Source organism: Pogoniulus pusillus, chromosome 27 (assembly GCF_015220805.1).
Source record: "Pogoniulus pusillus isolate bPogPus1 chromosome 27, bPogPus1.pri, whole genome shotgun sequence".
In the NCBI taxonomy this organism is placed as follows: Eukaryota; Metazoa; Chordata; class Aves; order Piciformes; family Lybiidae; genus Pogoniulus; species Pogoniulus pusillus.
In genome coordinates, this window is record NC_087290.1 from 11,124,662 (window position 1) to 11,140,634 (window position 15,973).

Consider the following 15,973-nt stretch of genomic DNA (forward strand, 5'->3'; position numbering starts at 1 on the left):
CCTTCCTCAGTGAAGATACTAAACAAGATTGGGCCCATCCTGATCCCTGGTGCACACCACCAGTGACAGCTGCCAGCTGGATGTGGCACCATTCACCACCATTCTCTGGGCCTGGCCATCCAGCCAGTTCTTAACTCCCCAAAGAGTGCCCCTGTCCAAGCCACAGGAGCTTTGCCAGGAGTTTGCTATGGCAGACAGTGTCAAAGGGGCCTTGCAGAAGTCCAGGTAGACTACATCCACAGCCTTCCCCACATTCACCAGGCACCTGCTCATAGAAAGAGATCAGGCAGGTCAAGCAGGACCTGCCCCTCCCTGCTGGGGCAGGGTCCTAACCATCTTGTAGGTTTCCTTGTGGCCTTGGTAGTGCTGTTATGTTTTGCCATGCAGTATGGGACTTATCTCAAGGATCTCTCAGAGCTAGGCAAATTGTGGCCTGGTTTTACACAAGGTTGTGACCACAGTTATAATTGATGACATCAATCTGTAGGTAGTTGCCTGTTACCTCACTCAGGTACCAACTGATCCGTGTGACATTTGCAAGGTGCAAAACCTTTCCACTTGGAAGCTGTGAGCCAGAGTTCTGAGCACTAGCACTAACAGTGCTCAGTGTACCTCAGGAGGCTAAATTCTGCCCCAAACCATTTGAGACAGTATAAGAAATAATGTAAGAGATTAGACGTGTTCCTCACAGTTTGTGCCATCTGCATGCAACGACCCTGTGCTACTTTCTATTGTCAGGAAAGAAGCTGGCAATTGTTGTCCTGCAGTTCTGTGGTCTTTAGAAGTTGTGCTTTTCTCTCGGTGCTTGTTTGCTGCAGCTGTTTTCTTGAAAGCTGGAATATTGAGGATATTTTGTTAACATATTTCTCTGATTCCTTGACTTCTCTGTCTTGCCTCAGCCCAGCTGACCTCTTGTGACAGGCAGTCACATGCGCCCATGTGTGTTGTGCAAGGCTTTAGGTGGGGAGCAGCAGGAAGAGGAACTTTTAAGATGACCAAAGCTGGTGTTCAGTGAAACTCAAAGTAATGCATGGGGAGAAAAAAAATATTCTAAACAGTATTTCTGCTTGATCTGTGCTCATGCCATTGGTGATTATATTTCTGTTGCCTCCTCTAACTTCTACAAAAACCTATCTTAAACACTTCTGCATGTGCACAGCCACCACGTGGCAAATCACACTGCAGCATCTATGCATGAACCGAAATGGTGGTGGCTGCCCAGGAGCAGCCTGGGGATCTTAAGGGAGGTGTGAAAATCTGCTGTGTGAGCCTCTGGCAAGACTTTTCAGCTGTGACAGAGAGAGGATCATTCAGTTAAGGGAATAAGGGAAGTGTTAAATGTTGTTTGGCAGAGCTGATAATGAGAGTTCTAGCTTAAAGCTGCCACTGGTGTCTCTTCTCAATCTTCCCCATAGCCCTGTCTGTCCTTGGTGCTCATCAAGTTTTGGGCAAATTCAGGCTGGAGTTTTGTTCAGCTTGAACAAGATCCCATGTGTACTAAAGCAAATTCAGGATTCTTTTATAATGTCACTGAAGAACAAGCTCCCCTTTCACAGCACATATTAGGGTTTTGTCTATTTTTTATATAGGAATACTTCACTCAGAGAAGTCTGGGTTTGTGGAGAAGCCTGACTAAATCTTTCCAAAGGAAGATAGTGTGGAAACCTCAGTTCATGTCCAGTGTGGACACTTTCTTCTTGGGTAAAGAGTATTTCATTGGATTTGTGTTCATCAGTTGTCCAATTTATGCTTCTGTTTTATCAGGTGCATTAGGCTTCTTGACTGAAATTTGGTTTAGGAAGGAGAAATTGCTAATTTGCAACATCAAATAACTACATAAATGCAGCTGCTGACTAGATGATCCAGAATCAGGTAATAACAGAGGCTGAAGTTGCCCCAGGTAGGCCAGGGAGGAAATTTCCTGTTGTTTTCTGTGCGAGTGGCAGAAAGGCACAAGAGCCAGCAGCAAGCAGGCCTACAGGGAAATACATCTTCTTGAACTCAGCATTGTTCTGAGCCATCTGGAGAGCAATAGCTCTGAACCACTGCCCAGCTCTCTCTTACTGAGGATATTCTAACGAGCAGCTACAGCCACCCTTGCCAGCCAAATGCAGAGGCAGGGTTTTATTACACCTTCAGTGTGTGGGACAAGGCTGCTTTCCATTTGGCTCTCTCGGTGCTGTTCCACTTACATGCTCCTGTAAATGATCTATTACATATTGGAGAACTGCTGGGCAAAAGTTCAAATTAAATCATGCCATCTGACCACAATTACACCATTCTCAGGCAACTCAAGTGTTGGGTTTTGTTTTTTTGGTGAGCCTTTAAATAAACATGACATTGCACATGTAACCAAATATGTACAATAACATTTCTGCAGAAGGCACCCATTTGAATGCAAATACCCCACATCAGGTGGTATTTATTTCTTGGAGCTCAGGGAAGCTCAAACAATGTTTATTCTGTCTTTTTCTCCTATTAATCAGTGCCTTATTGTAGTTAGTTTCTCTGCTTGCTGCTCTTACTTTTGAAATAGGAGCCTTGACCTAGAGAGCATCCTCATTGTACTGATTTTTCTCTTATGGTGTCACTTTCCATATTTTTGAAACGTTGCTTTTAAGACTTAGCAGATAAGAAAGTTTCTGCAACCTGACTCACACAGACAAATAGGCCTGTGGCTTTGCTTCATAGAATCGTTTGGGTTGGAAGACACCTCTAAGATCATTGACTCCAATCATAAACTTAAGACCACCCAAACGTTCTCATAGAAGTCCCTGTCACCCTCACAGTGGAAAAGTTTTTCCCTCTGTTCATGTGGAGCCTCCTCTGCTCCAGCTTGCACCCATTGTCCCTTGTCCTGTTGCTGGACATCCCTGAGCAGCGCCTGGCTCTGTCCTCCCAACTGCCCTGCACATCTTTATCACCAGTTATGAGGTCACTATTCAGGCTTCTCTGCTTCCAGCTTCAAGCCCCAGCTCCCTCAGCCTGTCTTCACAGGGAGGTGTTCAACTGCCTGCAGCAGCTTTGTGGCTCTTCACTGGGCTCTTCCAAGTAGTTTCCTGAAGTCCTTCTTGAACTGAGGGGCTAAGCACTGGATACAACATTCCAGAGTAGCCTCTGAAAATTGCCTTTAAATGAACAGAAGCAGCTTCTCTAGATCTTTCCTTGCAGGCTCTTTTCACCTTTTCCCAGCATGCTCCCTGTGGCTGGCAATAACGTTTGGCTGAACACCTTCCTCTTTGCAGCTGTCTCACTTCTGGGAAAGGGTTAAGCAGGTTCAGCTGATTCATGGAGGTAGGTGACTCATTACCCCACCCGGACAGAGGGGAAGTGGCTGTCTAGAGGGAGAGGATTCATACAATGTGGAGCCAAAAGGGACCATTGTGAACTTGGAGTTTGACTGAAAAAGCCGGAAGGGCTCCGTAGTTAAATTTCAGGATTATCAGCTCTCCATCCAGAGGAGCTAAAAGCTGAGCATCCAGGCTGCACTTCTGCAGCTTGGGCAGAGGTGGGGTAGGAAGCCAGAGGCATGGAGCTTGAGGAGGAAGCCTCCACTTGAATTTGTTGCCCTGGTAAGGCTGTGTCTGGGCTACCCTTGGAAGCAGTAGAGGGAAGGCAGCAGCTCAGTATCAGATCCATAAATCACATTGCTGGTGACTCTCGTGCACTTCTTAAAGTGGTGTCCAGCAAAACACAGACTTCTTCAAGGTATTGGAGGATATTTCTTTTTGAGTATTTGCTTCCTCGTCTCATTTCTGTCTGCTAAATTTATTAACAAATGCAGAAGGGAATTAATTATTCATCTGATATCCTTTTGTACCTTAATGTTTCCCAGTGGTGTATCAGCTGGCAGTTTGAATATAGCTTCCTTGATAAAATCCTGGTTGATGTGGAAACACTCATGTGTTTGTCATTTATTTTGAGCTGTTTCAAGTTTGGTAAATCTTCTGTATGAAATCTTCTTGAAAACCCTTTTCCTATATTTTATCAGTAGTATTTCTATCTTCTCTGCTCTGGTAGTCAGGCTAACCTAGAAGCACCACATGTACTTCAGTGCAAGTAAAGTGTATCTACAACGACCTTAGTGCCCTAACACTTCCCAAACAGTCAAAAAGTATTTAAACCTAACAGGTTAAGTTTTGTTCCTGTTTTGGGTGGTTTTATGTGGCCCAATAAAAGTTATCCTGATCATTAAATATGTCTGTTGTAGTGTAGTCAGAGTCCTTGAATCAGCTTCCAAGTGAGCTGCACCTGTCCATTACAAAACACAATGGTGAGATTTGATGCATTGTTCGTTGGTTTATTGGACATCCTGTGGGGCAGTTTGCTAAAACAGCTAGGTCAAGGCCTCTGGTGCTGTGGTTCCTGCCTCCAGTGGAGCCACTGGCTTGTTGCTGACCTTTGATCTACCTCATTAATTTTAATCCCTAATGAAATATAGGCCCTCTGCTCTGACCATTTACTTCATTAATTTTATCACTAAAGTCACAAATGACTACTCTGCCTTCTAATGTAATTGGAGATGATCAATATTTGTTGATAGCCATTCACTTCCTGTCACCTTGACCCTCTCCACATCTGGGTGGAGGGAAGGGGGAAAAAAGAGGAATCCAGCCATAAATCAAAAAATTAAGGCTTGCTTTGGGAAAGGGTGTGAGAATTGCAGAACTGAGGTCAGCCATGAAAAATGCCAACAGGAAGAATCCTGGAGATGCCTAAAACAATTCCTGTCAATCTTTCCCAGAGCAATGAAAGGGATTCTAACAGCTCCACCTCTGCTTCCACCTCCTTTCATTCTCTCTCTCTCTTTTTTTTTAATCTTCTGGTTTTGACTTGAGGATTTTTTTTTTTCTAGTTTGAGGCATCTGTGTCATCAAAATTTGGCCAAAGGTTGTGATCCTCTACTGCTGCTTTGGAAAACTTTATTTCCCTCTGGAATTAGGAGTATTCCCCCAAATTCTAACTATGAACACGTCCTTAAGTACCTTGTTAAAGCAGCTGTGAACCTGCCAAGCCTTCTCCTTGAGCTGTAGAATAGTTTCCTGTATGTTACAACTACAGATTAAGGACGTTTTTTTTTTTTGCTTTAGGGGCTTTTTGTATCTTAGCTGTGTGCTGTGTTTTCATAGAATCATAGAATCAACCCAGGTTGGAAGAGACCTCCAAGATCATTCAGTCCAACCTAGCACCCAGCCCTAACCAATCAACCAGACCATGGCACTAAGTGCCTCATCCAGTCTTTCTTGAAGACCCCCCAGGGACGATGCCTCCAACACCTCCCTGGGCAAGCCCATTCCAATGGGAAATCACTCTCTCTGTGAAGAACTTCTTCCTAATACCCAGCCTATACCTACCCCTGGCATAACTTGAGACTGTGTCCCCTTGTTCTATTGCTGGTTGCCTGGGTGACATGACCCAAATTCTGCCAACAGACTTAAACCAGAAAAGCTCCACATATCCTGCTCCAGTAACTATCAGTGACAAAAGCCATTTAAAAAATGGCTAAGGTGGGTCTGTGTCATCATAGGTGCAATAAGCACCTGCTGGATTTGTTCCATGCTCAGATTATAAAAAGATAACATGAGGTTATATCTGCAATAAAGTTAATCATTGATATACAGTACAATAATTTGCTGTTCTCTTCCTGGTTGGTGAGAGGACTTGTTTGTCACTTAAAAAAATCTCTTTTAACCTATCCTGTGGCACAGTGAGGCAGAGCATGAATTCCTGGGACTTGGGCATGTCTTCAGACATGGAGTTATATGTTCTCATCTCTGATACTGGAAGAATTTCTCAGTCTGAGATCTGTTGAAAACATGGAAAATTATTTCTGCGTTGCTAAACATCCTTTTGCCTTTTGAGGGAGGAGGAAGAACCTCACCATACTGTCTCCTTTTCCTGACCCTTTGTTCCTTGCAAACTCGAATTGCCTGTGTTGTTTATCTTAACTTCTTGTGCAATCTTTTCTCCGTTCTGTGAAAACACCCAACGTAAAGGGCAATGGTGGAAAGTTGACAAAACTCCACCACCAGGACGGGCCCTTTGGATCAGAACAGTCCCCTCAGTTCTGAGCTGCCTGAAGTGATTTAAGGGAAAGGTATTAAAATACGACAGATAACAAAAGTTATCTTCTCTAACAAAAGTTGTATCTAGTTTTGAACTCCCAGAACCTCAGACTTTACTGAGTAGTGCAGGGACTTGGGGTAAGGCTTGATAGTTGAGCCATGATCATTGTGTCTTCCCCTTTTGAGAGGAAGTTCCTAAGCCAGGAATCGGTGAAAACAGGAGACAACCCAGTTTGAGCTGCTGGTTATTTACTGTGGACTGCAAGAAGGATATTGTCAAATGTTTTGTCATAAATGTCAAGTAGCTTTTTCTAAGTTACTTGTTATATTTACCCTATCTGCTTTCTCTTTGCCTTCCCTCTTGTGTTCTCCCTCCCACCTCTCAAATGAGTCCCATTCCACTGCATATTTAATGGTTAGCTGCTGGATTGAAGCACCACTATAGCTATTAATTTACACAGGTGATTTTTCTGCCTCAGCTAGACTCAGCTGATGTGTGCTGAAGGTTGCCTTACTAACCAGGCAGCTGAAACTTTCTTTTTTTTGTCCATGAGCGATTAACATTGCTTGTCTGTGAGATGCTATGAAATTATCAGGCTTATTGTAGCTTCCCACTAAGACAACCATGCTGGTGAGCAGCTAATGCTATGAGGTTGGTATTTGAGCCAATGGAGAACTTGCCCTCACTACTTAAACTTCATTCCTTCAGATTTAGTTGTACAGTTATTTGAATCTTGTCAGGAAATCTGTTTGCTATTCCAGGTGTCATAAGCCAGAGCTGCTTTGAGAGCAGATTTTAGCACTTCTGTGCCTGGCCTGAATGAAAGTGAAGAATTACATGAAACAGGAAAGGAAATAAATGTAACAGTGTCTGCTGTTCTCTAACCAAAGCCTAGCAGAACTGCAAGGTCACTTCTGCACTTACCACTGCTAATTCTTTAAATATTTTAAATCTAAATTGGAATCTCTCACAGGACAAGATTTTTACATGGGCACCATTAACCATGTCGCAAACATCTTCAACATACTTAGCATCACAGCGTGCATGCTTATCTTTTTAGTGAAGAGCTCAGAGGCTTGTCATGAAACAGCATTAAAGGGAAACTGAGATTTGCCCACTTGCTAGGGGAAAAGTCCTTCAGAGTGATGTATTTAGCTTTTATTTTTGGCATATCTACTTCATAGCAAGTAGGACCATTTCTATGGGAGAACGGTGTGACATGGGAGGAGCAATGGCAAGAACTCCAAGAGCTCTCCCTACCATTTAATGATGAATGGAGGCAGAGGAAAGTGAGGAAAGCTTAGTGTTATAACTCTTCATTCTACTGTCTATTTTATTTCATGAGCATCCAGTCTGTGGCCTGCAAGCTCTCGCCACATCTCCTCTTGTCAGGCGTTTGCGGCCTGCAGCTTCACAGCGGCACCACCTTGTGGTGGTGGCAACCATCTGTGCAGAAACAAGCCCAGTGCTGAAAGCCACCCCTGAACTGATACTATCTGTTAGATGTTACTGTATCCTACTACAGGCTCCTACATCTGATATCTACCAGCAGTTCTCTCAATCTGTTTAAATAAATGCCAAGTGAATTAAAGAACCAGGCTGCTTCTAGCTGAAGGGAAAAGAGCAGGAGTTGTACTTTGGTTAAGTCTATATTTAGAATCATAGAGATGTTTTGCTTTAAAAGAGATGTGGCACAATATATTATACCTGGAGTGGTACCCTAGTGGGGTTTGGATCAGTCATGCTGTTACTGTGCTGTTTTATCCATATTGGAGGCATTCTTAGGTTATCAAGACAAATAGAAACTGGAGGTTCAGGAATGTCTTACTGCTGTGGTTAAGCACACACATGGAATTTTTATCACACATTAGTTCATGGCAATTTAGATGCTGAGAGTTCAGCATGGAGTAAGAACCCTTCATGTGGAGACACTCTCAAAAAAAAAATCCTAGTGCCAGCAATAACACCAAAATTTTTAGCTACAAAACATAGCAAAGAGATTGGGAAAAAATAATTATTTATTATATATTTAAATATAAATAATATCTGCCCTTAGGAAATAGATTCAGTTTGGATTCAGTTCTTGATCTAACACACACACACGTGCAGTTGCTTACAAGGCTAAAAAACAGCTGCAGTCCAGTACTGATGGAAGGTTTTACCAGTGCTAGCTTCTTTCAGCAAAGCTTCTATTTCAGAGCATTTCCAAGGAAATCAAAGGATGGTATAACTGGAGATGACTTGTTCCAGAGCTGCGAAGCTGTCCAGGAAGTCTTCCTCTTCGATGCCGAATTTAGTGTACTGGGTGAAATAGGCTCTGTGTGTTGGAGTCACAAGAAAATAGGTAAGACATTAGAAATCAGTGAAGAATCTGACACGCATAATCAGACTGCAGGGTTACTGTGAAGACTTCAAATGAAGATTGATTTCCACCCAAGAACCATGCTGGTTAGTTACTGCTTCAACTCCTTTTGTAATTTATCCTTATTACTAAGGCGTGATTTGGTTTTAATAGGTTTTATTGCATTGTGTAGTTCTGCTGGAAACAAAATTGCAGTGAACAAAATTGGGCTAACTGGGAAATGGAAGAAATTATTAAATCAGAAAAGTAATTTCTAGGTTTGAGATGCAGGGCCTAAGGCTTTGTGTGCAGGGTAGCTTGCTTCTCATCACTGGTGGTTTTGTAATGGGTGGTAAAATGAGGAGCACAGCAAGTGGCAGTTTTGCTCTTTTGGCTTTTAATTGCAGAATACTTATGCTGGAAACTCTTATTTAGGAGACATCTGCTGTGAGATGCAGTAACCTTAGCCTGGTGATGATCAAAGTGAAGAGGCAGGTCTTTGCTGGAATACTTGGGTCTAATGAAAAATCAAGCTAATTACATGGGAACCTTGGTAAACACCCAAGTCCCCTAAATGCCTCTCAGTGGAGCCAGAAACCTTTTTTCCAGACTGTGAGCATGTCTGTAGGTAATTTAGAAACTATATAATCAGTGAAAAGTTCCTGTGTGCTATTTTTAGAATGGTCACACTGGAATGCCCTAAAATTTGGGGAAATTTTAGTCCTGAGAAAACAAGCCAAACCGACAGCACTGGAATATGTGGTCTCACTTACCCACAGAATGTAAGCGCTACCCTGTGTTCCTCACCCTGCCATCATGTTTCAAGCATTAAAATATTTCCACTGTGGGCACAGTCTTCTGCTTATTCACCATCACTTTGCTTGGCTCAAAGAGTGAGCTGTATTTACAATGGTTTGGCTACCCCTGAAGATAATGGCAGTTATTAAGTATCCACATAATTCTTTCACTTACTTGGAAGCAAACATATTCCAGGCTTTTCCTACAACGCTGTCAAGAGGTTTCAACAGGAACTGACTGTTACTGACCAAAGAAGCAGACTTTTCATACTTGTTAAATGCTCTTGGTGTTCTCCATGCATTAAAAGCATCCTGAGGGGTTAGCCATGATGTGTATAATGAGGGATCTCGGAAACTCCCTGTAGCAGAAAGAAGACAGCCTTTTTGATAAAAGTAGAGCTGCAGTCTCTACATCTTGAGCTCAGGTAGTCCTGTGTGACCTAATCAATTCTTGACAGATCAATTCAGCCTTGAAAAAAGCCTTCAGAGTGGTTGGCCTGTTGAATCTGCTTCACACAGTTGTAGTTTCATTCGATGGTCTAGAAGCATGCTTTTGTATCACTGCTTCAGCTACAAGCTGTGCTCACCACTCTTTAGCCAAATGTAACCCTATATATATAAAACACACTATAACAAGAGTCCTATTGTATATACAGATTTCAGTTTCTTCTTCCTTCAGGTGCTTCAGGAAATACGAAAGTCTCAGTTGTAAAGCCCAAGGAATGAGACAGCATGGCCTCGGATGTTTAAAATATCTCTAAAGGGAATATTTACCTTCTCAGTTAAATATGTGGCCTTGGGGGTTTTTAATTTTCATCACATATGGTTGCAAAGCAGGCAGATGTGAAGAGAAGAATCCCTGAGGTACCCTGCCTTTCCTTCTTACCCAAGTCTACACTGTGTGTATCTTTTCTCGTAGGCTAACCAGGTGGCATTGGAAGTGTTGAAATGCAGCGGCTTGTTTGTGGAACGGCTGGAGGAGCCTAGTGTGGTGGTCGTACTTGCCAGTCAATATCTAGGAGATTTGGCAAAAAGATAGAAAAAAACAGTTAAGGTTTCGTGAGAGATGGATTCAGAATAGCTGAAGAGTCAGGTGACAACTAACACCGTGTCCTGAGCTGAGATCATGCTAGAGGCTGTAGCTCCCGCACGTTGGTTAAGCGGCGGCTGTTACACCAAACTCTCCAGAGAAAAACTGCTAATCCGCAGCAGTATTTGCCTGGTTGTCACCGGTCTTACCAGAGAAAATGGATACCTTGTTCTATACTTAGCAATCTGCCAGCTCATTTTCTGCATAACTGGAAGCTACACTGTAAATGATATGGGAAAGCTTAGCATGACTTTTACTACTAGAAGGTGTAAAAAGAAAAAGCCTAGCAGCACCATCCAAGGAATGTTCCATCTGAATCGTGTCATTTCAGTGCAAGGCTAAGAACTGTTGGCTTGGTTTATGTATTTTCATCAGTTATAATTAACTGAGATGTCTGGGAGCAAAAAGAGGAGCAAGCAGGAGCTGCAGTGGCAGCAGAGTGAATAGTTCAAGGATGCAGCTGGTTATGTGGAAGCAAATTCCTGCTGTCTGAGGGCAGCAGCTCCCTTCTACACTGACTGAAGCTAGGCAGTGAGCTCCACATAACAGTAAGTGTTATTTCATCTGTAAAAATAAATGCTTAGAGAGTGTGGGTACTGAAGAGGAGTGAATGCTTTTTACCTTCCTCCATTTTAGCATTAGCAATCAGCATCTGCCTTTAAATGTTTGATGAGTCCAGGCCACTGAACGTGCTGTAAGCGAGGAAGTTTTCAGGCATCTGAGGTATGTTCCGAAGACCCAACAACTTGAATTCAGGATGGGGAACTAATGCCTCCATTAAGTCTCCTGAAAGGAGAAATTAACAGCTGCTAATTTTGGACAAAAATATGGCATAGGCTAGCTAAAACAGGAGGAGAGAGTGAGGAGAGGTTGTAGAAACATTAGCAATTTATATATTGTGCTTTGTTTCTTACCTTTAGTGTTTAGTTTGGACATGTGGACAAGCATCGCAGTAATGCGCTTTCTACATCCCACTGCATTCTATACAAGCATGATAAGAGCGTTCATTCTACACTTTAGAATTGTCTCACTTTTATAGCCTGACTCAAAATTTCTATGCACCTGCTAAAAAGATTGACAGGCAGTTGTGGAAGTTCAATTTTACAGGTAAAACTCTTGGCAACATCAGTAACTTAATTAATGCCTTACAGATGCAAGTCTCAGACTGCTGCCTTGTTGTCACCAAGCCTGTTTTCTGCAAAACACTAAACTTTGCATTTTGTTTCAGTTTATGCAAACTTATGATTGAATGTGAAATGCAAAACTCAGCCTAAAATTACTGTCCTGCACCAATTTCCCTCTGAATTGTATATAGGTACAAGGGTGCCTGTTAGTCACTTGAAAAAGGAGAAACAAGATTCTTCTGGTTAAAGAGTGAAACAGAAGCTGGGGGATCTATTTTTTGACTCTCATACAAAATTGGGATTGAACTTTTGTCTTTTGGTTCACTTTTCCTATCTTAAAGCTTGGGATGTATCCAAATACTTGTGTAAGGAGAGTTGAAGGACTTAAATTGACAATCTGAAATGATTACAGAAAGAAGAGTGAGAATGCATTAGACACCTATACCATAGTTAATACCTAAGGGGTTTCTGCTGTAGTCTGAGCCACCCTCTGTGTAAGTGGGCTGGAAAACACTCCCCAGCTGATGTGCAATGACTTGATTCACATCCCTGAAGGAGATCTGTTTAATATTCATCAGCTGAGCACAGATCTTGTGGATGACATCATTTTCATGAACAAGAAGGCATCTGATGACTGGTACAGATGTGACAAAGTCAAAACAGAGTTGTAGTTTTGAACAATGACCTGGAACCAAACAAACACACACTCAGATGAGAGCCAAGCAGCTTAATCTTGCTAGTTTATAATCCTCTGGCTAATGCCATTTCCTCATTTACGATTTAGGAAATGATTCAGTTTCTTTGCCAAAGTGCAAAACGAGGTCAGGAGCTAGCAGAGCTTTTTCATGGAAAGAAAGCAAGGCCTGTGAAAATCCTGTTAATCAGCTCACTTCATACAAACATGTTAGAATAAAATCTGTCTGGGAACTCATAATAATGCAGAGATACTGTCAGAGCAGGAGATTTTTAACTATAACTCAGTTATACCTTAGCATTTAGATCATGAAGAATAATTTTTTCCTTGGTGAAATGACATGTAGCCAAATATTAGACAGCTGATTACCTGTCTTCTGTCACATTGAACTCCTAAAAAGCAAAATGCACTTCTCTCCTGATTTATTTTATTTGCAGATATGTTATGTTTCAGAATAAACAGTGATGATATACTTAAAAAGTAACTGGGAAATGTGACATTCACCTCACAGTGCCATAGGGCCAGATAACGTGGTTTTGTATAAATGAGTTTGGAAAAGCATCTCTTAAACACTGGGTGATAATGCTCCAAAGCCGATCCTGTGCCACCAGCCATGCTCATTATTGTGAAGAATCCACCCCAGTCGATCACATTTCTCTGCTTCTTTTTTGCACCAGGATTCATGATTGCTTCTTTGTGTTTAGGCCCATGAACAGAGTAACTGTGAATAACAGACAAAACATGGAGGCACAGCAAGTTAGAGCAGAATAAAAGCAGGAAGGTAAAACTATTCTTAAAGCATATTTTTCTTATTATTAGTTCTGTAACCTGGCATTATGTCATCTATTCACTCCGCAGTGAACAATCCTCAGCTGCAACATTCATTTTTACACAACAGCTGTTTATAAACTGTTTTCATTGTTTCGTATTCTTAAACCAAACATACTCACTCCATTCTAAAATGTTACATTTTTACTGCAAAGACCCCTTGGAAAGGCAGCTTAGACATTTCACTGCTACATAAACTGTTCCTTTACCTTGAATTTGTTTTTAAGTTAATGCTACACAGAATCATATCAGAATAGTTTGGGTTGGAAGAGACCTTAAAGATCATCTAGTTCCGAGCCCCCTGCCTTGGGCAGGGACACCTTTCACTAAACCAGGTTGTTACAGGCCTCAGTTGCACAGTAGAGAGGGATAATCACTTCAAAGTGTGCTTATCACACTTCTGTTGATGCAGGCACTCTGTACCTCACACAAGTACAATAGTACCACTCCTGAAGAGTTTAGACAGCTCATTAGCCTCCCCAGTTCCTCTAATGAAGCTTGAAAGACTCGGTCATACCCATTTGCCCAGTTGTTCCCAGATCCTTGCTTCTGGCAGAAGTGTGAACGATCATTGTATTTCCAGCTGCCAGACCTGGCAGCTACTGATAAGGTTTGGCTGACGACTTTAGGTTCCATGTCAACAAGCACAGCTCGGGCTACAGGTACTGGGCAGGAGGGAAAAGAAAACGAAGAATGATGTGCCAATATTAGAACTTTTTAAAGTAAGACAGAACAGACTTACACCACGGTCCAAACTGTTTCTCCCACCCACATAGGCTGAACTCTTAATGGGACAGAACAGGCAGGCACAGAAAGCAGGACTTGGCAATGGCTTGGACTGCTGGAGAACCAGCTCTCGCTCCACAGATCTTTCATGAAGAAACCACACAGTGTGTCTAATAAGACCAAATTCAGATACTCTGAGCACCACTCCATGGTATGGTCTACCTAGAGCAGAAAATGCAGAATGCTTCGAGGGGCAGATTATATCTGTGCATGTGCCTCAGTTTCCCCTGATGTAACTGGCAGATTTGCTCTGTGGATCACTTTAACTGCACATATCTTCTTTTATGGTTGTTAGCAATGTTGTGAAGGTAGAGAGTTGTGACAATTGTGAAGAGAAACCTCATTCTGCAACTGGAGGAAAAGGTCTTTTATTACTTCAGTCTCTTAGCTGTATTAGGATGAAAATCAGCCCCCCCCACTCCGTGGGAAAACAAACATGTAAATGCTGTACCTTCTGAGTCTTCCTGGCAGAAAAAACGTTCCTTGCAAGCATCATGGTAAGATTCATTCTCCTTCTTGGAACACACCCATGTGTGCCATGAACATCTCTGCAGACAGCACTGAACACCTCATGGCCAATTTGATTACCACACTGACCAAGCTGGACTGTGACTATTGACATTTTTGTTTACTTTGAGCCCTGAAAAAAAAATGCCTTTAGTAATTGTGGGAAAGCAAAGGAGAAATCCGACAAATAGAACTGCAGCTCTGGTGAGAAGGAAAAGGCTCTAAGCTACAACCCACTGGCTGCTTCTGGAGGAAAGCAAAGTGTCAGCACTCTCCTGAATGTCAGACTGCAGATGGCAGTTTACAGGAAGTCAATCTGTTACTGTTGCTAGGTATCTGGAGAGAGACTGAAACCACCACACAAAACAACCAAAGTTTTTGTTTTCTCACTCTTGCTTAGTAAGGTAGGATTGAAACAAATAATTCTATCTCGAAGTTATAGGATTAAGCTGTAAAAGCATAGAAAGAAAATACCATGTCTTTAGCTATGTGAAGGCTGTTCAAAAATGTAGCTGATTTTTGTCCTGTACTGTTATGGGCCTGATGCCAAAATCCCGTTGAGGTGACAAAAGGATTCCCTAGAGTATTCCCCTTGCTTCCACACAGAAGCAATGTTTTTTCATTCAGTACTGATATGTTTTGTCATTTTATTTCCCCTCTCAGGGTTTTCGCAGTAGCTCTGGTTTCTCACTTTTTCCCTTTCACAGAACCACAGAAACAAGGTCAATTTATTTTTAAGTTCAGTTCATTATTCTGTCTGCTGTTTTTCATTATCATCCCAGCTGTGCTGCAGCACTTCTGTGACAGCATTCTCTGGTTTAGCCACCAATGCCTGCCACTCGATCCCTGCTTTTTGCAGGCAGGTATGTGCTAGTTCTTATTGTATCACAGAATGACTTGAGATGGAAGGGACCCTTGAAGATCATCAAGTTCCAACCGCCCTGCCATGGGCAAGGACACCTTCCCTGTAGTCCAGGATTATCAAAATCTCATCCCCAGCCTGGTCTTGGAAGAATTGCACCCTCACGCTAGAAAGCTCCCTGTGCTCAGTTTCAGCACTGCTGCCAGGGCTTCACCTCGCAGTCCGAGGGCCAGCCCGTGTGTTCCTGCAACACCGACACACCCTTCAGACAACACATACAGGAAGGCCTCTCAGAGAGACGCTCGGTGTCCTGCGCCCCCTCCTCGCCGCTGCCACCCGCCCGCACTCGGCCTCCGCCATGCCCACCAGGTCCTCAGCGGCTACTGACCGCCCTCCGGACCCATGTTCCCGCTGCTGCCCGCCCCCGCCCTGACGTTTCTCCTAGGCCATCTCGTCCCTTTCCAGAGAGAGCCTTTCTGCTGGCCAGCACCTGCCTCCCGGGCCTCCCCACCGGTCCAGCCGCCCTCTTGAGGTGCCCTGTGCCCGCTGGACGCGGCCTCTCCTCAAGGCCTTGACCTCGACACCCCTCTGGAGGCGCTGGGGCCCAGACGGTTACGTGAGAAAGCCCTCGGCTCCGCGCTCTCCTTTGCCTGTCGCTACGGACCGAGCCGAGCCTTCGAACAACGCGCTCCGCGCCTGCTCAAAGCGGACTCTGGGCAGGCCACGTCCAAGGGCGGGTCTCTGGGCGTCATGAAGGGCTGTTGCGGCAAGCGCCTCCGGAGCGGCTTCGCTGCGCGTTGTGCTCATGCTCTGTGCCAGAGTATGGCGGGCTGGTGTGCTTTGCACATGCCTGCCTCTGGCTCCGCACCCGCTCGCCC

The 15,973-nt window shown here is 43.4% G+C and overlaps 1 protein-coding gene across 1 annotated transcript; it reads right to left on the bottom strand.

Moving 5' to 3' along the window:
• Positions 1 to 8,106: 8,106 nt before the first annotated feature.
• TUBD1 (tubulin delta 1) lies at positions 8,107 to 15,829 on the bottom strand. The gene is given in 18 exon segments (XM_064165839.1): positions 8,107 to 8,383; positions 9,380 to 9,563; positions 10,091 to 10,116; positions 10,118 to 10,190; positions 10,193 to 10,219; positions 10,916 to 10,952; positions 10,954 to 10,979; positions 10,982 to 11,080; positions 11,876 to 12,043; positions 12,046 to 12,103; positions 12,622 to 12,700; positions 12,702 to 12,751; positions 12,753 to 12,788; positions 12,791 to 12,833; positions 13,458 to 13,605; positions 14,178 to 14,252; positions 14,255 to 14,364; positions 15,671 to 15,829. Coding segments are annotated over 17 exon segments (1,326 nt in total). The 5' UTR covers positions 14,349 to 14,364; positions 15,671 to 15,829; the 3' UTR covers positions 8,107 to 8,280.
• Between the last annotated feature and the right edge of the window lie 144 nt (positions 15,830 to 15,973).